The 27,996-nt window shown below is 37.1% G+C and overlaps 1 protein-coding gene and 1 non-coding gene across 3 annotated transcripts in view; one reads left to right on the top strand and one right to left on the bottom strand.

Annotated features, from left to right (window-relative positions):
* The window catches only part of Abca12 (ATP binding cassette subfamily A member 12), a 171,662-nt gene that overhangs the window by 76,364 nt on the left and 67,302 nt on the right, over positions 1 to 27,996 (top strand). The window contains exons 11-19 of one of the 2 annotated variants that reach the window (XM_058577446.1): positions 3,054 to 3,160; positions 8,938 to 9,194; positions 9,285 to 9,397; positions 10,624 to 10,748; positions 12,693 to 12,866; positions 17,387 to 17,551; positions 17,859 to 18,084; positions 19,258 to 19,397; positions 21,459 to 21,578. In XM_058577446.1, coding sequence (XP_058433429.1) covers positions 3,054 to 3,160; positions 8,938 to 9,194; positions 9,285 to 9,397; positions 10,624 to 10,748; positions 12,693 to 12,866; positions 17,387 to 17,551; positions 17,859 to 18,084; positions 19,258 to 19,397; positions 21,459 to 21,578 — 1,427 coding nt within the window. The remainder of the gene's footprint in view (positions 1 to 3,053; positions 3,161 to 8,937; positions 9,195 to 9,284; positions 9,398 to 10,623; positions 10,749 to 12,692; positions 12,867 to 17,386; positions 17,552 to 17,858; positions 18,085 to 19,257; positions 19,398 to 21,458; positions 21,579 to 27,996) is intronic. The other variant, XM_046440002.2, reaches the window with a different exon arrangement.
* On the bottom strand, positions 8,447 to 8,520 carry Trnal-caa (transfer RNA leucine (anticodon CAA)). Its single transcript has one exon. It is a non-coding gene; the product is annotated as a tRNA-Leu (tRNA).

Here is a 27,996-nt window from a genome sequence, read left to right as displayed (position 1 = left end):
TAACTTTATTTTTAGAACCACACACGCCAAACAAAACAGCCTCTCAGGAAAAACCCTCAGAGCCTCAACTGCCACCACCGGCTTTTCCACAAGCCTCTCTCTCCCACACAAGCTTCTCCCCACCTCCCACAATCCTCCTGCTCTTGAGGCCGATTGGCTGGGTCACGTGGGCGGAGTCAAAAAAGTCCCCCAATGAGCAGATCCGTGGTCTGAAAGGGCAGGGAAACAGCCCAATGAGCATCACCGCAGAGGAGCCAATCAGCTAGATGTTGCTGGGGCTGAGGAGCCAATCAGCAGCCAGCAGCTGGAAGTTTGCTGGCAGCTGGAAGTTTGCTGGGGCCCCTTTGGCTGTGGCTCTCAACATCTCCCCCTCTCTGTTTAAACAACAAGCATGTGGCTTAGGGACCGTGCCTGTTAGGCAGTCCAATTCAACATATGGTCCTTACCCGTCATTGGATGAACTGACCTCTAGGCGTCAGCCTCCTGTCTTAGGTTGGTACCACTGCAATTGGATCATACCCGTCACTGACTACCGGTCCAGCATACAGCCATACTTGTGGATAGGCATTTGCACCTGTGGGGGGGTGAGGTTCTTTGCCTCACCTCTGTTGGCCCCCAAATTTTAGACCATCACTAGTAGAGGAGGATGCAAAATGCCATGACATTAAGCCAATTGAGGGCTCCTTTGAAAAATTGTACCACCGGTGACACCATCAGCAAAAATACTCCAGCACTACCACAATTCGCTGTACCAACAGATAGTTCACAATGCATACAGGTGAGCTCACAATGTGTCCAGGCAAGTTCTGCAAGCAGTTCAGTGATGGCTATTGTAGAAGCTGTAGATTGGTTTTATCTTTGACTTCACTAGCACTGGGATGAAGATAGGAATTCTGGCAATAATGGCTAAAGAAAAAATTATGTAACATTACAGAAGGCACTAAAAGAAAACAATTTTCTTAACAATTTACATTGTCTTCACCGGCACTGGGATGAAGATAGGAATTCTGGCAATAATGGCTAAAGAAAAAATTATGTAACATTACAGAAGGCACTAAAAGAAAACAATTTTCTTAACAATTTACATTATCTTTAAGAGAATTATTAAATATAATGAAAAGGAAAGGTGAAAGTAAACAAACAGATCTGTTAACCTTCTTTTTTGTTTACATATTAAAACAATCCTCAACAGTTGTTTACCCAATTTAAATTAAACCATATAAATCACGTGAAAAAAAAATATTTGGATCCATTTTATCATGAGCGCTCATCATATATGATATATGGACATACGTACATTCAAACATATAACACAAAACACAAGTGTGCACACATAATATAATACATACAACACATAACATTATAGTAAAGGCCTTATAACTTTTTACAGGTGAAATCTCCATTGCAATGTTTAAAAACTCTATAGTCAAAAAATAGAACTGATCAGCAAAACATTAACCTAGGTCTGTATGAGCTCAAAAAACAAAATAGAACTTCATGATATGGCAAAGGGCAATAATAAAATAGATATTGAAAAAAGCATCCTGGTTCTGTTGCAGATGTAAGAATAGCCAAACTGGAGTTTTGGATATCAGTTGTTATGGATTTGAGCCAAATCATCTTCTTTTTGGTCTGTAGAAATCGCTTTAGTTAATCTTTCTGGAATCCAAATCGGCTGCTGTTCTCCCTGTGGAAACACACAAACAGACCCCCGACTCCAGACAATTACTGGGTCAGGACCTTTCCATTGTCCTGTTAGAATATCCTTCCAAAGTACCTTGGGCTTATGTACATTTTTTGGACACATATGCCTTTCCGCAGCACTAAGTCCTGATGAATCCAAATTTAAAAAGTTTAGAGTAAAAAGGGTTATTTTAAGTTTATCTTTGGGGAATATATACCCCTTCCCAATTCCTTCTTTTTGCTTTAATAAGTACATTTTAATAGTTTGATGAGCTCTTTCAACTATGCCTTGTCCCTGTGGATTGTATGGGATTCCTGTTATATGAGTAATGCCAAATGTTGAGCAAAATTGTTTAAAAGAGGTAGAAGTATAACCAGGGGCATTATCTGTTTTTAACTGTTTTGGAACACCCACAATGGCCACCTGGATAAACTTTTCCCACTGTCCAGAGTCTTTAGGTACTCCTATAACCCTTCATAACATTTTCTATGCCCTTTATAATCTTAGTCATTAAAACATAACAAGGGGGCTGGGGCTGGAGCTCAGTGGTAGAGCACTTGCCTGTTAGAATATCCTTCCAAAGTACCTTGGGCTTATGTACATTTTTTGGACACATATGAGGCACTGGGTTTGATCCTCAGCATGATGTATAAATAAGTGAATAAAATAATTTTTTAAAAAACATAACAAAAAGTGATAATGCAGAGTTCCAAAAACAGGTGTAATTGACATAAAACAAAGAAATTTTGTGGCAGACTATTTTTACTTTCTGCCTTCATACATTTTACTTTCCATTTTCTGCCTAATGGGCAACCAGGAAGATTGTAATTAAATCAAATATTCTTAATTTTATAGAAAAAAAAAACATGTATTTTCTTACATTTTCTAGGGAATACACATTCTTTTTTCCTACACCAAACTATATTTTTGAGATGTGATAGCAAGCAAATAGCACAACACATATTTAAGCCTTGTCTTTGTTTAGCTGGCATGAATTAATCAAGGTTGGAAGGGCATATTTATATCACAGTGATTATATGACCTGTTCTCCCCAAAATGCTTCAACTGAATAATATATTCAACTCAGAAATAAGAGCATATTTAGTTCACAGAGAGTCAAAACCAGGTAGCACCTTTGCTGGAAATATTTTTATCTCTAAGCAGAATATCCATGAATATTTTAAAAATAATGAACTCTATAGTCCACATGGTTGTAGGAAAGGTTAAATTTTCACTCATCTTATATTTAGATTGAACTAGGCTATTATCATAAAAAAACCTAGTAATAAATCAGGATAAAGGTGTCTTTCAAATGTACTTCCCAAGTAACCTTACGATTCATATAAAATAACTCTTTTTCCCTCTACAGAAAATCTGAAGCTTCTGCAGTCCACAATTCGATTTAAAAAATCTTTTCTCCGAAATGGTTCCTATGAGGATTACTTCCTTCCAGTTCCTGAAATTCTAGAATCAAAAGTAAGTCATGAAAGAAAAAAATGTTCATCAACACTTGCTATAATATTTGATGAGATACTTTTAGTTTAAGTTTCAAGTCTTTGCAAATAACAATCCTATTTTGGCTCTAGATTTAGACTGGAAAAAGAAAGGTGACAATAGTGTTTGGTCTATGAAATGTCTTCATTTTTAATTGGTGAATATATCTATATAAAATGATCCATAAGAGCCTAATATAGTATTTACATGCATAAAGGAATGAGTAGTAATATAGTTATTTTGTTAAGCTTCATAATTTAAAGAAGGATTCATAATATGACTTCTCCTTTGATATGTCTTTGGTTCTTAAGTCTGTAAGAGTAGATTTCAAAGCTGTTTTGACTTCAGTGTACAAAAACCTTAAAAGTTGACTCACTTATCTGTATTGCTGTTATCATAAGCAGAAACCAGTAAGTCATGTAAACATGTATGACATTAAAGAAGAGTGAGAAGTGACCAAAAACACTTAAAGCTCGTAAATTTAAATAAGTTCATCCTTTTTTTCCTTATTGTTCTTTTCTTAGCTCATGCATATAGTACACAAGTTATCATGAAATTCACTTTATTTCTTAAATAACCCTATTAAGTTTTGGAAACAGCTTTCCTAGTAAGAACAGCAGTTTAATTGGATTAATGTAGCCAAGGATAAAGTAAAATTAGAACTAGTGTATTCAGGGCAAGCAAGATGATTTGCTATATACTCAACATGGTATAATTAAGCAAGCATGCAAAACATTATGTCCATGTATATTACAAAGAAATATGCTCATTAGATTACCTGCCTTTTAGACCTAGTCTTCTACATGAATCAAAATTTCTAATGTACTTAATTTAGCATTATCTTAATTTGTGCAAATGAGAAGGAAGTTTATGCATTCATCTAACAAATTTCTACTCATTCTTCAAGGACAAGTTGAAATGTCATTCTTACAATATTAGAGTATAACCCTTTCCCTGTTTTACAGCCAGGATAATGACTTTTTAATATATGTTCCTATAATATTTATCCATTTATTCTTTTCATCTATCATCCGTGCTCCCTAATCTCTAACCCAAATGTACTTATAAACAGTCTAGTGTGGAGGAGATGGAAAAACAGACAGCAATTATAGCCCAGTGAGATAAGTTACTTGTGGTATGTGGATGGACAGAACTCTGTATGGAGATGGGATATTCAACTCCGATTGTAGGGTATAGAGATGTAAAGAAGAAATTTGTAGAGGAGCTAATGCATATTTTGAGTTTTGAAGCCTTACAGTCTTCACAAAGTCATGCATCCCAGACATAGAGACTGGATTTGTGAGAAGTCATAGTCATGAGCCTGAAAGATAGGTATAGGTCACCCAGAGTCATGAATCCACTTGGAGTAAAATGTACCTATGGGAGAGGCAGGGAAAAGGGAGTGTGGAGTGATACCAAGTCCAGGTCGAAAAGACCTCTTTCTGCTTAGAGAGTTAGAATTTGATCTGAAAGCTGTGATCTCTATCAAAAAAGAGATCTCTGGGAGACTTATAGAGATTGGAAGAAAATTCAGTAGGCTACGTTGGCAATAATCTAAACACAGAGAGAGGGCCTGCACAGCACCTATGGAAGAGAATAGAAGGAAGAGCCAGTTTCAAGAGTGATTTAGGACGTTTTGGCCCCTAATGAGATTGAGGCATAAGAAAGAGGAGTCTCCAAGGGCAGATTTCTGGCCTTTGGAACCTACCACTTGACATTGAAGTAACACAGGGTCTATTTCTTCACTAAAGCACAAACTCTAAGGAAATCATGCCTTCTTTATCTCAGTCCTCACAAACTAGCAGACATGACTTGTGAATTTATGAACAAATGAGAATGTTAAAGTAATTAACATTAATGATATCATTGTGATTCCTGGGCAGCTACTCATTACAGTTCTTTACTTGGGAAGTAACCAGGTTGCACAAGACACAGTAGAGAAATAGAAATGTACATTCTTAGCAATTTTTTATACTGATGGAATGGGACTGGGGCTAAGAACATTTTCAACATTATCCACAGTTTGAATGTAATGCTCTTCTTGAGTGTCAAAATCATGGAAAAGTTCTAGAAGTAAACAGTAATCATTGTCCCTTAGTTAGAAAATCCACTGTCATTTATAACATTTGAAACTGACAAAACCCCCTCAGTCCTAGACTACGTCCATGAGGAACATTATCAGATCTGTCCCTTTATTGTGGTATTCCCAGCATCTGGCACAGAGTGGAACACATGGAAAATGCTCAGTACGTGTCATTGAAAAATGAAGATCAACTCCTACTGTGGCTGTTGTTTCTTCCCTGATCTGTCTACCCTGTTAATCAGCATCCTCATTGCCATGGACACTTAGGGCCCATATTCCAAAACTTTATTCATGGCATTCTTAAGACAATCCTTTAGAACCTCCAAAATTCCAAATGCCTGCCAGCCATTGGTGACTTCTGCTCCCAGCCTTCCGTTCTAGCAGGAACATGGCTGTTCCTGAGCTTGTGTTCTTTTCTCCCATCATTGTCTGCTTTCTCTCTCCAGCCCCTTTAACAGGCATGAGAATTTCCTCAGTGGAAAACTATGAGAAAAATGGATATTCCCTATATTGGGTGTACATACAGATAACACACTATTTTTATTGTAAAGCCATTAATTTTCTGAATAGGCCCCCAATCTCCCTTCCGTTTATGCACAAAGAGCCCAGGAATGTGGCCACTTTACTGTTTTATGCCCATGACATTGTGAGGTCAAGTCAATGCAAATTTTGATTCAGATGCATCTGGGAACACCAGACCATGGGGAATTCCATTAGAGATGGACTTGGAGTTAGTTATGGATCACTGCCTGATGATAGGCCTGAACACCTGTTTGTGATAAAGGACTCAGGGCCTCTTCTTGAATCTGTGGCAATAATTCACTAAACTTATATTGATTATTGATGATCCATTAACCTTCAAAAATGTAATACATGTATTGTTCTCAGGATGAAGTAGTAAATAGTGATGAGTACTAAAAGACCATAATGTTGCTCCTTGGTGGATGTTCTTCTCAGTGCATTCCATATTATCGACTCTGATTTATACTCTTATTTCAAAGAACCATTCAGAGAACCAAGCCTACTCCCTGAATGTGGCTAGATTTCCAATTTCTCCTATAACTTTTATCTCATCGATTCAGGACTATACTGTGAACTGTAGTTTCCCATACTTGTATTTCAAACCTGTGATAAAAAAAAATGTATTTCAGTCTTTACTGAAATTGTTCAGATTTGCCACACCCCCCAAATTCAATTAAAACAGATATACTGAGCCACTGACACTTATACATTTATTTATAAAACAACCAAAAGAATGGAACCCAGGGAATGTTGCATAGAAATTTGTCTCCATTTCATTGGTGAGGTTTCATCATATTTGAAAAATCAAAGGTCGGAGTAGCATGAGAACTATGTAGTCACAACTGGGAGAATGACTGTGTCTATTCCAGAATGGAAATTTTCTCATAGAAATAGGACTAGTAAGTAGAATTGCCATACATATTGAAACTATTTCAGATAGCTCAAAGCCAGAGGTCAATTATAATATGAAATATGATGGAAAACGAGCCTTTGATATTTGCTATCTGAGGTGATCAATGACTAATTTAAATGATCTTCAGTTAGTTATTATAAACCTCTCATTAAAGACAAGTCATATGGAATGAAATATTCCCAAATCTATGCCTATACCGAGAAGTTCAACATTTCTGTCAAAATGGAACTTCTGATTGGAAACTGAGGTTCAAGGAATGACACATGTATTTTATTCTTTAAACATTGTTCCAATTTATATGCCTTCTTAAAAAGAATAGCTCTAGGGTAGCTTCCAAGTAAAACAGAACTGACTTTCCCAGAGGCAAATTCTATTTTCCCTCAGGATGTATGACTTGGGAGTATATCCTTGGAATACATAGAAAAGAGTGAACTGCAGAGAGGAACAGAGTCGATAGCTTAGAGACTTGTTTGATTTCCATCTTTCTCCTTTCCCTCTGGGCTTAGGACTTCAAGCCCTTTAAAACACTTCCATAGGACAAAAGCACTTAGTTTCCCTTATCCCATTAGAGGGCAGATGAGAATGTCAATAACAGTGCCAACACTTCTGAAGAATCAGGTGTATTCCCATCTACATTTTAAATATGGTCTCATTAGAATGCATGTTATTCTCAACACTGCAGCTTAGGAAAGTCTTTTTAAATTTTTTTGTCCATTGATTTTTATCATAATAAAATATCATATATCATATTTTTATCAGCCATTTTTAACTATGTAGTTCAGTTGTGTTGATTCCACTCACATTGTTTTTTTTTTAATTTTTTATTGTTGGTTGTTCAAAACATTACATAGTTCTTGATATATCATGTTTCACACTTTGATTCAATTGGGTTATGAACTTCCATTTTTACCCCATATACAGATTGCAGAATCACATCAGTTACACATCCACTGATTTACATATTGCCATACTAGTGTCTGTTGTGTTCTGCTGCCTTTCCTATCCTCTACTATCCCCCCTCCCCTCCCCTCCCCTCCCCTCTTCTCTCTCTACCCCCTCTACTGTCATTCATTTCTCCCCCTTGTATTATTTTTCCGTTGTGCAGCTGATCTCCAGAACACTTTCTGTCTTGTAAAACTGAAACTCCAAAGCTGTTAAAAGCTCTTCATTTCTCCCATGCCCCGCTTTCTTCTCTGTGTGAATCTGACTGTTCTAGGTACCCATGTGACTGGAATCTTAGTGTTTGCCTTTTGTGACTGGGTTATTATACTTAGTATAGTACCCTGCAGGGTCATTCATGTTGCAGCATGTGAAAGAATTTCTTTCCTGTTTAAGGCTTAATAAAATCTCATAGGATATATGTGTATTTCCACCATTTTGTTTAACCATTCATCTGTTGATGAACACTTGATTTGCTTCTACCTCTTGGCTAATGTGAATAATGCTGCAGTAAGCATGGGTGCATATATATCTCTTTCAGACCCTGCTTTCCATTCCCTGAGGTATGCACCCAGAATGGAATTGCTGGATCATATGATAATTCTATTTTTAGTTTTGTGAGGAGCTACCATGCTGTTTTCTACTGTTGTGGCACCATTTTATTTTGAAATTAAGATTGTTTTATTTTGCTTTTCTTCCAACAGTTCGCAAGGGTTATAATTTCTCCACATCCTCATCAATACTTATTACTTTCTGGTGTCTTGGTCATAGCCATCCTAGTGGGTATGAGGAAAAAAAGGCCTTTTTCTTTTTGTGGTACTGGGGATTGAACCCAGGGCCTTGTGCATTTGAGGCAAGTACTCTACCAACTGAGCCATATCCCCAGCCCCCATAAAGGAAGGCCCTTTTCAGAGTTTTAAACCAAACCTACTTTCTGTCTTTGCACATGATTTAAAATACAAATTACAATATAAAATTAATCAAATTATGATTTCAACGAATAAAACCAAACTACTTATTTTCTCTCATTTTTTTCTTTTTCTAAACTACATTTTTTTTTATGCCTATGAATCCACAGTTGAGAAAGACAGGTCTAATAGGTTTTATGAAATTCTTAAGAGAACAATAAACTTGAATGACAGAAAACAGTACTTTGTAATAAAATTAATTTCAGATGCCAACAAACTAAACACATATGCAGAATATTTTTAAGTAAATCAACTCAGGTTGCTTATTCACATCTACAAAATATGTAGAATAATGTAATTAATCTGTTTTCCACTCTTTCCCCATTTTGGAAAGCTGTCTCAGCTTCGAAACTTGACCGAACTTCTTTGTGAATCGGAAACTTTCAATTCGTTAGAGAAATCATGCCAGCTCTCTAATATGAGCTTTGGGAGTCTATGTGAAGACAGTACGTTTCACGTGCAACTTCTGGAAGCAGCAGAGCTGGGCACCGAAATAGCAAGCAGCTTACTGTACCATGACAATATCATATCTGCAAAACTGAGTGACTTGCTGACGGGGGATCCAAGTAAAATTAATTTAAATATGGATCGGTAAGTTTTTCTATTGTCTTTTCCCTTGGTGAAATCCTTTCTTCAAATACTGTTATGCCTAGTTGAATCTCTTCTTCTACTTTGTTCCAGGTTCCTGGAACAGGCGTTGCAAATGAATTACTTGGAAAATATCACACAGTTAATACCGACCATAGAGGCCATGCTGCATGTCAATAACAGTGCAGATGCTTCTGAACAACCAGGTGTTTCCCCATCCATATTTTAAATGCTGTCTTATTAGAATGCGTGTGATTCTCATGCTGCAGTTTAAGAAAGGCTTTTTTGAAGTTCCCAAGGAAACCTACTTTGCTATCTAGCCTTACAAAGAAGAAATCTGAAGATTTCAAATGTGGTTACTTGTCTAAAGCAAACACACAGAAAGCTAGCAGAGAAAGGAAAGAGGGGAATTTGATTTTGTGGCAAAGAGATCTTCAAAATTTAACTAGTTAGACCATTCACCTTTTGTTTCTCTGATATATTAAAGTGCATGAGGTAGTCAGCGGCATGAGCAAAGATGAGATTTATTTGCTTCTGTGAGAATAATCTAATTAAAAAATAAAAAGATGCACTGCTGTCTGCAGAAATCTCAATTCGGAACTTTCTATTAGTATTCTGAGCATGATGCACCATGCAATACATTTCTCCTTTGCATAATACCTCAATACTGAAAAGAAAGGCAGTCTGCATTTGGACAACAGGCAGCCACAAAATTGGAAGGGCACTGAGTCCAAAAATAAAGGAGGTATATTTGCATGAGGGATACCTAATAAAATAAATTGAAAGGCATCTGCAGAACATCGATCACAATCTGCTAAAGTAAAATCATAATATTGTTTACTGTGCCTTGAATGACCCAGATATAAAATAGTTATAATCACTGACCTAAAAAAATTTTGGAATTAAACACATTCTATTTTAAAAGGAGATAGGAATTGTGAATCCCCTTTATAAGCAAACTGTAGTGTGCTAGGAAAAGCTAAGGAAAAATACTCTGTAGCATCAGGTTTATCCAGCTTTGTCCTAACTTGACAATACCCTAGCACCCCAGGTTAAAAAGTGTCTTGAATTTGTGTGATGTTTTAAATCAAATGGAGAGATATTTATTTAGTGTATTATGTGATCAAACTCTGGGAGCAAACCGTATTTTCCTCAAATCAATTTTCAGTTGTCGACACCTTAGAAAAATTTATAACCCAGAGCAGTCTGTTACCTTGAGTTAATGATATCATAATAAGAACAAGCCTACATCAGATAGAAATAGATCTGAAAGCTGCTAAGTTTGCCTAAACCAGGAAAAGTCTGTTTCTGATAAGGCAGGTGTGATGAATATGCCTTGGTCTAGGAGCCTTCTCCATGATGGTGTGGTTAAAATGAATGTCATTATAAACTGACATGTGAGTTGTGTGTATGTGTGTGTGTTGTCTTGCAGATCAGTTAATAGAAATGTTTAGAAATGTTGAAGAACTGAATGAAGAACTGAGGAGAACAACAGTGATGTCCAACACAAGTATTGACAAGTTACTAGCCATTCCTATTCCTGATAACAGAGCTGAGGTGGGCCATGATTTGTACTTACATGCAGTTCTAAGATGTTTAAATCACAGTCTTCGTTAAGTACTTATCAGTAAAATGCTGAGAGATTGCATGCAAATGTGGTGAATTTTCCATGAAAATGGTAAAATTGTAGGCTTACCTAATTTCTTAAATTTAATTTTTAATTGACACATTATGCATATACACATCTATGGGGTACTGTGTGTTAAATACACACACACACACACACACACACATACAAAAGGCATAATGATCAAATCAGGTAATTCCCATCTTCTTAAGCATTTGTCATGTGTTTGGAGCCTTTAAACTCTTCCCTTCCAGTTCTTTATAAAATATATAATAAGTTGTTGCAAACTATAGTTGCTCTGTGGTATGGAGAACATGAAACACATTCTACCCATCCCACTGTGTTTTAGTGGTTATCCTACCTGCCCCTACCTTTCCTCCTCTCTGCCCTTCCTTCTGAACAGTCTAATTGTTAAGTGAAGATAGAAGAGAAATTCTAAAGCAAAAATATTCTTGTGTATTCTTTTCCTTTTATTTTTATTTATTCTTCTTCTCGTTACCTTCATTCTCTCTTTTTCTTTCCTCCTCAAATGGCTTTCTTAAACAATTGATGTCATCAATAATTATAGTCATTATCCTAATAGCATTGTGTGAGGTAAATTGGAACTTACTATAAGGATATTAAAGTCAGACTTTAGTTACTTAATTGGAGAGAGAAACATGGAGACCATTCACTGTTTGTTGCATCTAAAATAGAAATGGATATTCATTTTTACTTTTTGAAAGTTCCAAGACAAGACTTAATGTATAAATAGATGTGGTCAAAGGAACTATGGGTAAGTTTGTGGTTGTAGTAAACATTTTTGAGTGTGAAAATGAATAATGTCATTTTCTCATATGCCGATAATAGGGTTTTCCACTTGAAATGTCTTATCTTTTATCCCGTTTCCAAGTTCATTGTCTGGAAGTGTCATAGAAATTTTCCAAAAGAGCTGCAGAGCTTAAGGCCTCATCCATTCAACACTTACATGTGACAGAGTGTGTCATTTCTAAGCACAGCCCAGTTACTGTCCAATATTAGATAAAGTTTATAAAAAGCCTCAAATGCTTTCTGTGGAAGATATTTCAGTTTACTAGTGTCATTCTAATTGGTTCCCCCATAAAAAAATAAAAATGCTCTGTTTTCACTTTTCTTCTTCTTTGTGCTGCAAATACTATCCATTCACCTTTTCCTTTTGATCTGCTTTTGTTCACTTGATCCTGAGATCTAATTTTGGCAATAAGGTATTTGGCTTCTGAAGAGCAGGTTCATTGCAGTAAACAAAAGCATATATAGTGGAGAGTGACCATTTTTATTAATTTTAAGAGGAAAGAGAAAAGTTTTTGCAACCTTGAACTTCAAAGCTTCTCTGTTTATTTCAACTTGGTGGCAATGAAGATGACATCTTACTCTGCATAGTCATTCTTTATACTTAAAAGTATAAGCATTACTGTCCATGGTGGGTGACTTGCATTATTGTGTGATTCTGAGCTTACAGTATTTTATACAAGATTATAACTTTTATTGATTACTAAGTGAAATGCAATTTGAATTAAATATGACTAAAAAGTTGAAGGCAACATGAGTTTTTAGTGATTTTCTTAAACTTACTCCAAATCAATTAAACAGAAGTTCTGGGATTTGTTCTAGATTCCCCCCACCCCTCACACACACCTTTCTCTTTTTTCTTATCTTATTTCTTAAGAAGGTTTCCAATGAATTATGGGTTCTCTGTAGTTTTATTAACAGTAATTTGCACACTTGAAAAAGTTATTTGATTTTTTGAGGGAAATTTGTCATATTTTAAGATTTTGAATACCTCAAATCCTCTCAGACTGGACAGATGACTCTCAAAGGATTCACAGCTGAAATGTTTTTCTTCCTCCAACTTGCAGATTATTTCTCAGGTGTTCTGGTTGCATTCTTGTGATGCCAATATCAGCAATCCCAAACTTGAAGATGCAATGGAGGAATTCTGCAGCCTGCCTCCTCCAGAGAGATCCCACCAGTCTTACCTCATTGGGCTGACTCTTCTGCACTACTTGGACATTTACAACTTCACATACAAGGCAAGTTGCTGTGGATGAAAGAAATTTATATTCATGGTTCAGTACAAAATATTACATTACTCTAGCTGAGGTTATAGCTCAGTGGTAGAGCGCTTGCCTCACACATGTGAGGCACTGGGTTCGATCCTCCGCACCATATTAAAATAAATAAAGTAAAGATATTGTATCCATCTTTTAAAAATCTTTTAAAAATATTAAAATACACATGCATACTCTCTGATACTATAAGGGATGAGATCCATTTATACAGCTTTTGGAATTATGGCTTATTTTAGAATCAAATGGAACCTCTATTAGAGATCACATATTGCAAATTTGTACATTTTATAGATAAAAAAGCTAATATTATCACCTTATTAAATCTCAGGTTGTATATTCAAGATCAGGAACTAAAATTAATATATATATATTACTAATAAAGTGTGAAATATAAATTTTATACTCATTTTTTTTTAAGTAAGCAGTAAGATAAACATAAATATTAGCAAAAAATGGGGGCTGGGGTTGTGGCTCAGTGGCAGAGCACTTGCCTAGCAAGTGTGAGGCACAGGGTTCAATCCTCAGCCCCACATAAAAATAAGTGAATAAAATAAAGGTATTTATATATTTTTTTAAAGATTCACAAAAAAGTTCTTTTTACATAAAAATAAAGGAGGGGTACATTTTGATATGTTCAGGGAAAAAATGTGTTTTGTTCATTAAGTTAGAGGCTACCATTGCTTATCCAGGAGAACAAAACAAATGGTCAAATTTTAGGGTTTAGTGAAGTTAGCAATGACTCATTGCATTGCAGTTGCACTATAACTACTTTTGTAAGAAATAACTAGTGCTGGGGATGTGGCTCAGTGGTGGAGTGCTTGCCTGGCATGCTTGATGCCCTGGGTTCAATTCCTAGCACCAAATGAATGAATGAATTAATTAATTAATTAATAAATAACTGAAAGAAAGATGTAAACAGGAGACTTAAACCCGCATTTACCCAAATCTATACTTGGCTCAAAAATACTTACATGTTCTTAAAAACCCTGAAAAAATATTTTTTTTCTCTTCAAACTAAGGAAAATGAGAAGCAAGAGGCAGTTGTGGAAGCATTGTAGACAAGGGGATGATGATGTTCTGGGACTAGTTGTTAATAATCCTTCCTGAGTCGCCATCATCATCCCACATCTGCATTTCTGCCATGGCCTCCTGACTGGTCTCCCTGCCTCCACCCTTACTTCTCTTACTCCCATGCCTGCCACTTCCCGAGCAGCCAAGGTGACCCTTTTAAAACCTAGGTCAGATTATGTCACCCCTCTGCTTAACAACTCTCAGTGACTTCCCATTTTATTCAAGGAAGCCCCTGATCTTGCAAGGACCCCACGATCTGCCCAACACTTCCCATCTACAAAATACCTTTCCCTTCTTGGCTACTCACTGGGTCTGCTCACTGGCCTGCAGGGCTAGAGAGCTTTGCTCACTTTTGACCTTCTCAAAAAGGCCTAACTTGACCACCCCATTTAATATGCATCCAAACCACCGGAAGCACTCACACTTCCTTTCCTTGCTCTACTCGTTTTCAGTTGCACTTGGAGCATCCTATACATTTTGTTTAATTTTCATCGTTACATTTGTTCTCTGTCTGCAATGCTAGTATGTAATTTCATTTAGGGCTTCTTTTTTCATTGAAATTTTTCAAATGCCAAGAACAGTGCTGGTTCAACTATATCTTCACGAGCGAGATCTTAATAGAGAGGGAGATGCACACAGGACTCTCTCCAACTAAGTCTTGTGCTTGCCCTAGTGGCCTTTGCCTTCCTTCCCTGGGTACATGAAGGACTTTTCCTCTGCCTGTAATCTTCCTCTCATTCTCCCTGTGGCTTGTAATTGTTCACTTTTAGGGTTCCACTTTGGAAAGATCTCTGATGGCTCAGCCCCACATAAAAATAACTCAGACCCACATAAAAAAATTATGAGGACTTCACCATTTTATTTTTGTTTGATTCTGTTTAATTTTTGAATTTTTAATTGACAAACAATAATTACATACATTTAGGTATATACTGTGATGTTTTGATGTTTTCTATACAATCCAGAAGGATTTAGTCAAGCTAAGTAACACATCTAATTACTCCATTGACTTAATACTCTTTTGTAGTGAGAATATTTAAAATTTGCCCTTTTAGCAATTTTGAAGTATAAATGATTACTACCAATGGTCACCATGTTCAATAAATCTCTAACATTATTCCTCCTATCTAACTGGAACTTTGAACCCTTTCCCCAACACAACCCCTTTCTCCATGTCTTTGTAACTTTAGCATCCACCACTCTACTCTGTTTCTACGCGTTGAACATTTTTAGAGTCTACACAGAAGGTGGATGATGCAGCATTTGTCCCCTGGGCCTGGCTTATTTCACTCAGCATTGTGTTCTCCAGCTTCATCCTTCTTGTTGCAAAGAACAGAATTTCCTTCTACGTTAATGCTGTATATATTGCAGTATGATATGAATCATTCTTTAGCTAGACTCTCCTGTCTCCTCACGTTTCCCAGCCATATTTCCCAGTCATTGTCTTGTTTGATATCTGTTCCTCCTATTAAAACACAGCCAGGTCCTGGATGATGCCAACTTCACCCTGCAGTATACCCATTATCCCACCCACTGCTGGGAGCTTAGCAGGCACTCAGTATTTTTTGAATAAAAGAATACAAGGATGCTTTTAATTTAAAACTTTAAAATATTTTCGATGATAGTTCCTGAAGCAGATAAGCATTATTAGATTAAAATTATGAGGCCTGATAAATCACAGAGCATTTCTGATACTTAGGAATATTTTATTTGATTTTAGAGAAATAAAATACACATACATGAAGCGTCTTAACTTTCTGGTTTCTGAAATATTTCTTTTGTAACCTTTTAAATCTTATATGCCACAAAATGCACTCATTTTAAGCACACAACTCAATGATTTAAAAATATTTTTAACTGAACACAATAAGTATACATATGCACAGGGTACAGTGTGACATTTCAATACATGTTATCACTGTGCAATGACCAGACTAGAGTAGTTGATATATTACTTCAGATATTTATCGTTTATTTGTGTTGGGAACATTCAAAATTCTCTCTACTAGCTTTTGTTGAATATTCAATCTATGCTGTCAACATAGTTACCCCACTGTGCTACAGGACATTCTAAGTCATTACTCCTATTCAACTGCACTCCTGCACCCATTAGCCATCCTCTCTCCATCTGCTCCTCGCCCACATCCTTTCAGGATTCCATTAACCACTATTTATTCTCTACTTCAATCAGATCAACTTTTTGGCTTCCATGTATAAGTAAGAATGTGTGCCTGACTTATTTCACTTAACATCCATTCATGTTGCTGACAATGACCTAATTTTAGTCTTTGTAGGGATGGATAATATTCCATTGTGTAAATATATCACATTTTCCATATCTATTCCTCCATCAAAGGACACCAAGTTGATTCTCTACCTTGATTATTGTGACTATCATTACAATAAGTATGCAAGTGCAGATGTTTCTTTGTCATCCTTTTTTCATCTCCTCTTGATATATAGCCAGTAGTGAGATTGCTGGACCATATGGTAGCCCTATTTTAGGTTTTTGAGAAAACTTCATACTGGTTTCTATGATGGCTATTCCAATTTGCATTCCTACCAGCCACATATGAGTTCCTTCTTTGCATCTTCAACAACATTGTTAATTTTTTATCTTTCGTAATGGCCAAAGTGGGCTGAGATCATTTCTCATTGTAGCTTTGATTTGAATTTTCCTGATTAGCAATATTGAGCATTTTTTCATATACTTGTTGTTCATTTTTATGTCTTCTTTTGGGAAAAGTCTATTCAGATCATTTGCCCCCTTTTTAGTTGAATTATTTGGATTTTTGCTACTGGAACTCAAATACTTTTTAGTAAATGTAAAGAATTGTGCAGCTATTACCATGATCTAATTTTAGAATGCTTCTGTCACTCAAAAAAGAAACCTCAGGTCCTTTGCAGTTACTTCTCTTTCTAACCTCGAGCCTAGAACAACTCTAGTTCTGTTTCTATATAGAGTTTATAGATATTTTATATATTGATGGGATTATACAATATATGGTCTGTCTGGCTTCCTTCACTTAGTAATAATATTTGTGAGTTTCAGACATGTTGTAACATGTTTCAGCATTTTCTTTTTTTAATATTGTCAAATAGTATTTCATTTTAACAATATACATTTTGTGGATCCATTCACCTGGATGGTTTGTACATTTTGGCTATTGTGAATAATGTTCCTATGAACACTCAATACAAATTTTTGCATAAAACCTTTGTTTACACTTCCTTGGGTAGACACCTAGGAATAGAATTTTGGGGTTGTATGGTAATATGTTTCAATATTAAACTAACTTTCAAAATGTTTTCTTTTCAAGGTGTCTGTACCTTTTTATATTCTTACCAACAATGCATGGAGGTTCCTGTTTCCTCACATAAGTCATTTATTTTTACTCTGTTTCTGTTAGGTGTTTTTCCCTAGGAAAGATCAAAAACCAGTAGAAAAGATGATAGAACTCTTCATAAGACTGAAACAGATTCTCAATCAGATGGCTTCCGGCACACATCCCCTGCTAGACAAAATGAAATCCCTGAAACAAATCCATCTGCCCAGAAGCACTCCATTAACACAGGTAGAAAAGTCACTCAGCAACGTTCTGGCTGAAAGATTCTTTCTGTCATGCTAACTTTTATTTAAGATTAGTTATTATACATTCAGCAACCAATCTAGTACATGAAAAAAAAAAATCACCCAGAAGAAAACTACTTGAGCAACGTTTTTTGCCTCTTAAATTGGTGAATTTATCATTCTGTATTTACATTTGGGATGCGCATGTTAAAAGAATTATGGAAACAAAGAATGCTCTAAGCATTATCATTTTTTCTTCATGTTTTGTTTTTAGTAGCATCTATAGCTCACATAATGTTAATAAATCTCAGATTTTTGTCTCCCAGGGAATGTACAGAAGCAACCGAGTGAACACACCCCAAGGATCATTTAGTACCATCTCCCAAGCATTGTGTTCCCAAGGAATTACCACTGATTACTTGACCGCAATGCTGCCCTCTTCCCAGAAACCAAAAGGCAACCACACCAAGGATTTTTTGACTTATAAATTAAGTAAAGAGCAAATTGCTGCAAAATATGGAATTCCCTTACATACCAGTAAGTGTACTCCAAAATAAGCATGATAATTATTCTTAATAATTAAGAACTTCATCTAGTCTGTCTTAGCTTTTTATGATGAACAAAGTATTAATTTTCCCCAAGAATAAAAATAGAAAACACTTACACAGCACTCACCACATGTCAAGCATGTTAAGTATATTAATTGGCTCACTCTTCACAGCAGGCCAAGGGGAAAAGAGGCAGAGAGAAGCTGACAAATCTATCAAGGTCACTCAGCTGGAAGTATCAGAGCTGTTATTTGAACCCAGGCAATCTGCTGCAGATTGTAAATCACAACACTACAGGGTCATAAGTCACTTCATGGTAGGGATATAGTCTTAGAAATACACCAATAGGTGATTTCACCATTGTGCAATGATCATAAAGTATACAAATACAAACTAAGATGGCTACAAGATCACCACATGGTATAATCTTATGGGTCCACAGCTGTATTGTGGTCCATTGTTGACCAAGACATTATTATGCAGAGCACAGATGCAAGGTGTAGAATCTGCCAGTCCTAGAACTATAACTTCCCTGCCAGTGGATAGCAAAAACTTGCCTTATATTTATCAGGTCAATATTTTTCCTAAACTTTCTAGCATTTGAAATTGATATCACATATGGTAGAGCTGCATGAATGCAACAGAACTATAAACATTTAGTGGCACATCGAAGCCGTTTACTTGATCTATAAACCTTGAGATGCAAAATATGATCAGCACTGCTCTTTCAAATAATGTATGGATGTTTCGAATAAATGGCTTTGACTCATTTATTCATCTTTTTATTCATTCAACAAACATTTATTGAAAAGGCCTTATGTATCCTAATAGCAGTTTTTTTTATGTGTGTATTTTTGGAAAATTAAATGCTGGTGAAATGGATCTGTTGGAAGCAATTCTAGAGTGTGGTTTTCAATCTTTATTTCTCCTCTTGGCAAAATGCCATCACTTATTCTGAGCCTGTTTCTTGGGTTAAACTTTCTTACCTAAAAAAGATTTGCTTTCTTGCTTTGACACCAGATGCTTCACATCTGTTAATAATATAAGAAATGCTAAGGCTTGGATTTGGGGATATGAGACTAATAATCCGTGTTAATTTACCATGGGGAAATAGATTGGAAATACATCTATTTAATGATTTTGTTTCTCCCTTTTCTTCCAGCACCATTTTGCTTCTCCCTTTACAAAGACATCATTAACATGCCTGCTGGACCTGTGATTTGGGCTTTCTTGAAACCCATGTTGTTGGGAAGGATTTTATATGCACCATATAACCCAGTCACAAAGGCCATAATGGAAAAGGTTTGACTATGATAACTCCATATTTTGGTTTTGAGTATTAAGATGCTTTTTTTTTTTTTTTTACAGTAGTCAACTTCAAATTTATTTTGGCTGACTCTGATTTTTCTATATCTTACCTACTATTATTATTACTTTTGACTTTTTGAAATCTTAGTAATTCTCACCTGCTACCTTAGATATGAATAAGCAGTGTAGATCAGGTGGTCACCCTTCAAAATGAGCCATGTTGACATGTGAGAATGAGGTTGGATGAATCAGGACCTCAGACTTCTCAACTTATCTCAAAAGGCACAGAATTTTTCAACTGATGTTTAACTTACAAAGTACATAAAAATAATCATAGAAGGAAAAAAACTTGGGTCATTTTATATATAACTAGTTTGAAGAAAAGCAACCACTGAAGTAGAGATTCTTGGCTTCATATTTGGTTGTATAATTTAATATTTCATATTTATATAAAAAACAAATTTTGAGAAAGACTTTATTATATATATATCAAGTATACTGCCAGGCTGGGTGGCTACAAACCTGTAATCTCAGCTACTTAAGAGGTTGGGGCAGTCACCTCACAAGTTTGAGAATAGCCTCAACAATTTAGTAAGATCCTGCCTCAAAATGAAACATATAAAGGACTGGGAACGTAGCTCAGTGGTAAAGAATCTCTGGGTTTCAGCCCCAGTACCAAAAAAGACTATACTTATCATCTACACCATTTAACTATAATAGTGTCTTCCTTCATTTTAAAGTTGACTTTAATGATTTGAGTTATAAACTTAATATGTTAAAATGATAGAATAAAAGTGAAAAAAACCTCTGCTCACCATTACTTGCTCATTAACTACAGCCGATGAACTCTAGCCAATGTGACTATAACATTATTTTTATGTCTATATAAAAATAAACAAGAGGTTAATACTGAGTGTATTTTGCTTTTTGATTTAACATTTTCTTTGACTAAATGACCATATATTTTTGCATAATTTTACACAAATGCAATCATACACATGTTTACTTTCTATATATAATTTTTCTCCCCTCTTTCTCCACTCTTGACCTTACTTTTCCCTTCATGTAAACAAATGTATGTTAGCATTCAAATATGTGCTGTTCTACAATTTATTCACATTTCTCTAACTCAGATTATTATGCTATATGCAAATTTATATGCAGAGTTCTGTGGTCATTGTTTGCATTATTAAAAGGAGATTGTATTACAATATTTTTTCTATATAATGCTTTGTCACAAAAGAATACATTGCAGAAATTTTCTAACTCTATTGGGATAGTTCAATCCATTCTTTCTAATGATTGATAATATTTTTAGGATATGGAATTAACTTATCCAAGCCTTAGTTGTTGGGCATTCGTTTTGTTTACTGTGTTTGTGTTTGCTTTTTTGGCTAATGTAAACAACTAAATAACATGGCCATCAATATTCTTGTACATGTGGTTTTACACAGTGGTATTTTTAGGTCAGTGAGATGTAGGTTTAGGATTAAGGGATTGAAGGATGTTATGTTTCATTTGATTCTTTTTTTAATTTTTTAAAAATTAATGAATTAATTTTCTACAGTACTGGGGAGCAAACCTAGGGCCTTGCACATACTAGGAAGAACTCTAACACTGATCTGTATTATTTTAATAGCTGTTGTCAGATTCCTTTCCAAAAAAGGCTGTAATATATATTGCCATAACCAGCAATTTATGAGAATATCTTTCTTATGTCCTTGAACTTGAATGTTCACTAGTAAGTTAAATGTATTGTTAACAATAACAAAACACGTGGGAATTCAGAAAATATGCTTTCATTTTAGCTGCAAGTTCATTATGGACATGAAGCAAACCCTAACCTTGCCAAAATTTTTAGAAATTATCTTGACCCTTTTTAAATCTCTTTTTTAAAACTTTTGATCTTATAGGAAATTTCTGACAATATATTTTGTTAATGCTACCTTTTAGAACTGATCTTTGACGTTATGTAACAAACCAACCTTAAGATATAATTTTGAAATATAGAAAAATGCTAATGAGCCATATCTCTTTTGTTTCTTTGTCATTAAGTCTAATGTAACACTGAGGCAGCTGGCGGAATTAAGAGAGAAATCTCAAGAGTGGATGGATAAGTCACCAATTTTCATGAATTCCTTCAACCTGTTGAACCAGGCAATTCCAATGCTCCAGGTATGAGATGGTTCTGTCATTTACCATAGTGGGTATTGTAATTCTTTGAGATTTTGATCACTTTGTTATGTGATAGACAAATAGTAATTTAGCATCCATATTCAACAGATTAAAATTACCTTTTCTGCAGAAAGATCCAAGTCAGAAGAACATATCTGTCACTCACATCCATAATCATCTGCCCCTCCATATCACACCTCCTGTCTCTAATTCAGCAATCAAACGTTCTTCAAATTGGTCTACAACTAGCTAGTGATGTAAATCAGTTTTTAAAAAATAAAATACTTTTTAGTCACTATTTATTTTTCTCCTTTAAGATATGTTTGGCTATCCTAACACACTAATAATCTAGAGAACGTTAAATCTGGAGAATTGTGTTGTTGAAACATGTAATACATGCACTATCAAATTCCAAATTCATTTTAACGTATCATGCACAAGATGTTCTCATCAGACCAGTTATCTAAGTACTGTATGTTCAAGGACATGTAAGGAAGCAAAAGTTATTATACCTGGAAAAATGTTCTAATAAATTGACCCTTTCAAAATTTAGTACCTGCTCAAACAATCTTTATGCTCACTCTAGTGTAGGTTAAAGATTTCACATTTGCAACTCAAATACGCAGTAGTAGTAACCCAAAATTTTCGTAAAAGAATCAGGATTTTCTGAAGATAAGGGAAATAATGTAGGGAAATGTTCCAATCACAAACAGAGATATTGAAAATTAAAGATGAGGCATCAGAACTAGCCTCTGTGACCAATTGGAGAAAAGAAAACAGGCAGGAATGATGACAATGTAAGAGCTTCAAAAGTCAATGGTTTGTCCATTCGTCTATTGAAGGGCATCTAGGTTGGTTCCACAGTCTTGCTATTGTGAATTGTGCTGCTATGAACATCGATGTAGCAGTGTCCCTGTAGCATGCTCTTTTTAGGTCTTTAGGGAATAGACCGAGAAGGGGAATAGCTGGGTCAAATGGTGGCTCCATTCCCAGCTTTCCAAGAAATCTCCATACTGCTTTCCAAATTGGCTGTACCAATTTGCAGTCCCACCAGCAATGTACAAGTGTACCCTTTTCCCCACATCCTCGCCAGCACTTGTTGTTGTTTGACTTCATAATGGCTGCCAATCTTACTGGAGTGAGATGGTATCTTAGGGTGGTTTTGACTTGCATTTCTCTGACTGCTAGAGATGGTGAGCATTTTTTCATGTACTTGTTGATTGATTGTATGTCCTCCTCTGAGAAGTGTCTGTTCAGGTCCTTGGCCCATTTGTTGATTGGGTTGTTTGTTATCTTATTGTCTAATTTTTGGAGTTCTTTGTATACTCTGGATATTAGGGCTCTATCTGAAGTGTGAGGAGTAAAGATTTGTTCCCAGGATGTAGGCTCCCTATTTACCTCTCTTATTGTTTCTTTTGCTGAGAAAAAAACTTTTTAGTTTGAGTAAGTCCCATTTGTTGATTCTAGTTATTAACTTTTGTGCTATGGGTGTCCTATTGAGGAATTTGGAGTCCGACCCCACCGACTGTAGATCGTAGCCAACTTTTTCTTCTATCAGACGGCGTGTCTCTGATTTGATATCAAGCTCCTTGATCCATTTTGAATTAACTTTTGTGCATGGCGAGAGAAAGGGATTCAGTTTCATTTTGTTGCATATGGATTTTTACTCTGCATTAAAAAATGACAAAATCATAGAATTTGCAGGGAAATGGATGGCATTAGAGCAGATTATGCTAAGTGAAGCTAGCCAATCCCTAAAAAACAAATGCCAAATGTCTTCTTTGATATAAGGAGAGTAACTAAGAACAGAGTAGGGACGAAGAGCATGAGAAGAAGATTAACATTAAACAGGGATGAGAGGTGGGAGGGAAAGGGAGAGAGAAGGGAAATTGCATGGAAATGGAAGGAGACCCTCAGGGTTATACAAAAGTACATACAAGAGGAAGTGAGGGGAAAGGGAAAAATAATACAAGGGGGAGAAATGAATGACAGTAGAGGGGGTAGAGAGAGAAGAGGGGAGGGGAGGGGAGGGGAGGGGGGATAGTAGAGGATAGGAAAGGCAGCAGAATACAACAGACACTAGTATGGCAATATGTAAATCAATGGATGTGTAACTGATGTGATTCTGCAATCTGTATATGGGGTAAAAATGGGAGTTCATAACCCACTTGAATCAAAGTGTGAAATATGATATATCAAGAACTATGTAATGTTTTGAACAACCAACAATAAAAAATTTAAAAAAAAAGAAAAAAATTAGAAACAACCAAAAACAAACAAACAAAAAAGAAATACTATACGGTAATCAAAAAGAACAAAGCAGTACATACAGTAATATAGATGAACCCCAGAGGACTGATGCTGACTCAAAAAAACATATATATACAGAAAAAATATACTATATGATTCCATTTATATTGAAGAATAGGCAAAACTCAGCACACGCCTGTAATTCCAGCAGCTCAGGATCACAAGTTCAAAGCCATAGGCACTCAGCAACTCAGTGAGACCCTGTCTGTAAATGAAATACAAAATAAGACTGGGGATGTGGCTCAGGGGTTGAGTTCACTCCCTGGTGAAAGAAAGAAAGAGGGAGGGGGAGGAAAATAATAGTAGAACTCATTTATGGTTATAAAAATCAGAACAACAGTTGATGAATTGGGGAATTTTTATTGATTGAGAAGGGGCTTGATTGAGTCTGCTGGGTTGCTAGGAATGTTCTGCACTCTGATTTGGGTGGTGGTCACACAGAGATACATACACATGGAAAAAATGTACTTACACATGCATATATATATGTGTAGAAATTAAACTTTAAAATTAGTGCATCTTCTTATGTGGATAATTATTCTTCAATTATTTTTAAAATTCAGTATTAAATTATGATATATCCTCAAATGAACTAATAGAACGCAAAAAGGAACAGAAACTATATGAGTTGAACTGAGTGATATCCAAATATATTAAATTAAAATAGCAACTTATAAAGTAAAAAAAAAAAAAAAAAGTCAATGGTTTGCATGTGAACAAGAAGCCCCTGGAAAACTGATGTAGCCCTAGAATACATTTGGGGAAAACTAAAAAAAAAAAGGTCTTCCTTATGATTATGCTCAGGAAATTAAGCATGAAATGAAAATGATTGTATCTTACAAATTTTTTCAGAAAAATTATACCCAAATACTTCCCTCAGTTTTTAATACTTAAAACCTGAATTTTATAAGTGATAAAATAAATATAAAAAATAGATATATAACACAATAAAAATATATTAAAATATATAAAATGGTATAAATTTGTCATCAAACATCTTCCCCACAACTTACTATTCTATTTGGGTTCTAAATTTAAGCATGCTTATTTTAAGTGGCCTTTTTAAAATGAGTTTGAGATAACAAATCTACTTATATAGGGCTTTACTGACCTAGGATGGTCCTAAGCGGAAAATCCCTCTTTTCCTTATACTTTTTTTCTGTGAAGAGGAAAAACAGCTATTATTTTATTAAGGAAATGTTTTTTAGCTAAAGTGATGAATTAACAGAGGACATTCTCTGTATGTAATGGCTCTAAACTATGGTAATTTGGCAGAATCTTTCTGACCATGATCACAGAGGGATCATTATCTGATGGAAATATCTTCATTGTCTTCTATAACAAAATAAGTTGCTGTTCATTCTGGATGAAAAATTTAGTTTTGTAAATATGCAGGAATTTGACATTACAAGATTTTAGCACAAGGCTTGGTTTTACCATTGTAAACCATTAGGCAGGTGACTTAAAGTGCTTGAACTGTGGCTTATGAATCTCTAAGATAGGAATGTAAATGAGATCACCAATTGATAAATTTGTGAGGATGTGTTTGTAGAAGCATTTGAAAACAGTATATCATGGTATTGATTGTCAAGGAGTGATGGGAGAATAGAGTCAATGGCTCATTTCTTAATTGCAGCTAACACACAGCTTTGCTTGTTCGTAATGCTCTGATTTGGATTTTCCATGATGCACAAGTTAGTTCCTGGTGAATAGATTTTAAAGGACTCTTATCACAGCATGTAACTATAATAGCCATCTGTCTAAATGCTACCAACTACCCTTAGAACCCTTAGCAGCTATGGATTGAGCAAAGTAATTCTATTGTACATGTGCTCCAGTAATATATGTTGTGCTTAATCACTCATCTTCATGATAATAAAACAGAAGATATTGGTAAGAAAAACAGAATTATAAGTAGTATCAAGCTGTGCTCTAAAAGGACAACCAATGTAAGCCTAGATCACATAAAAACTAGGTCAGAAGTTAACACATAAGATAAATAAGCATTTCTTTGGCTGAGTTGAATTTTCTCTTTCAGTTGTCCCCTTGGCCCTTATTAATTGTGTGTTCTTAGAACTGACATACCTTTAGTTCTAGCTTTGCAACTAGAGACAATAATACAGGGCTAGGGTTATAATTCACTGGGAGAGTGCATGCTTACCATGCACAAGACCCAACACACATGCGCATGCACACACACAAATAATAGTACTTACCATAAAATATGGTTGAAAAATAAGTGATAAAGAACTTATTCCAGGAAGATGGCGGCGAGGGGAGTGCATTGCCCCCGTGTGCTGCTTCACTGTGTGGGAGTATGACAAGTCAGGACGGCTAAAGGATATCTTGTTAGGAATTTCCAGCAATAGTGGGGTGCTCCGGAACCTGGAGGAAGGATTTCCATCGCATGAGGATCAGCTACCGGGACTCAAATGCGAGAGGTTTGTCGCACGGAGGGTAACACTGCTTATTCAGCAAATCGCCCCGCGACTAGAGTCTGCAGCGCACGCTGGGAAACGAGGAGATAGCGACGCAGGGATACAGCGCTGCAGTTTCTGCCAGCCGTGCAAGCACCGTACTCACGGCTGAATTCTGGGTTCGAGACGGGGGAAGGAAGCTGTCCATCTCGGTTCTCCACACTGGTCAGACCACAGAAGAGGCCAGCAGCCACCATGTTGGAAAGCTGACGTCACCATCCCTGTTTTCGACTGACCGCAGCTCATTCAGCCATATCCCAGTCATTGGGATACAGGAAGGTACAGAACTCCAAACCAAAGGAATGAGCAGTCTATTCAATGAAATAATACGAGAAAACTTCCCAGACTTGAAGAATGAGACAGCCATAGAACAGGTAATTTCAGGCTGCCATTCGCCTGCGGCTTGCAGACAGATTGCTAGGGTTCAGTGCCTGGGTGCTTCTTAGAACCTGATCTTATCGGAGCGAACACAGAGCGCGGGGCGGCCTAGTTCCGGCTCCCGGAACCGTCCCAGAACCGCCCTGACCCAGGGCTGCGGAGCCTGCGGAGGTTGCTTCTTGGACCCTGCTCCTATCAGAGCATACACCAAGCACTTAGCGGCCAAATTCCGGCTCCCGGAACTGAGCCCGCGGGGACTGCTTCTTGGAGCCTACTCTTATAGGAGCTTAGACCGAGCACGGAGCGGCCGAGTTCCGGCTCCCGGAACTTCCCTGGCCTGGGGCTAGGAGCCCGCGGAAACTGCGTCTCGGTCCGGGTCCTGCTGAGGGCCAGTCAGGACTCACCCGTTGCTTTGGTTGCCCGGCAAGGGGAACGAAATGCTGCCATTCGCATAGGATACCAACATGGCAGAGATTTGATGTCATCAGAAAGTGGCGGAGGAGAGAACTTCATCAATACCAGCGGCGACAGAAACAGTTGGTCTCCTGGTAGGGGGGGTGAGGCACAGACACCCTAGTCTCCTCAATTTGTCGTCGAGCCAGAGGGGAGGAGCCGGGCCGCCGCCAGCCCCCGGAGCAGGCCCAGCGGCTCGCCAGCGTGGTGACCGTGTGACCCCAATTGGAGAGGGGGCGGAGCGGAGCCACCACCCGCACCCGCAAGGTGGGCAGACCCGCGACCCAGTGGTACATGGGCGTGGTAGGAGGGGCAGGGTAGAGCCGCTGTTCGCGCTTGCAAGGTAAACAGACCTGTGACAGCCTGGCGGGTCAGGCCCAGTGGCCTGCCAGTGTGGTACACACGTCACCCCAACTGGAGTAGGGGCAGAGCAGATCCTTCTCCCACGCCCGGATCAGGCCCTGCCAGTGTGGTGGTCACGTGACCCCAATTGGAGTGGGGGCGGAGTGGAACCGCCACCCATGCCCGCAGGGTGAGCAGACCTGTGACCAACCTGCAGATCAGGCCCAGGGGTCCGCAGGTGTGGTAGGAGGGGCAGGGCAGATCCGCCGCCCGCACCTCCAAGGTAGGCAGACCTGCAACAGACCGGCAGATCAGGCCCAGGAGCCTGCTGGCGTGGTACACACACCACCCTAATTGGAGTAGGGGCAGAGCAGAGTCGCCGCCCGTGCCAGGAACAGGCCCAGCGTCCTCCAGGCGGGGTAGTCACAACACCCTAATTGGAGTAGGGGCAGAACAGA

The sequence above is a fragment of the Marmota monax genome, unplaced genomic scaffold, assembly GCF_021218885.2.
Source record: "Marmota monax isolate L192 unplaced genomic scaffold, Marmota_monax_Labrador192_F-V1.1 WCK01_AAM20220418_F8-fsc00041, whole genome shotgun sequence".
NCBI lineage: Eukaryota > Metazoa > Chordata > Mammalia > Rodentia > Sciuridae > Marmota > Marmota monax.
This window is presented reverse-complemented; position numbering and strand designations above follow the sequence as displayed.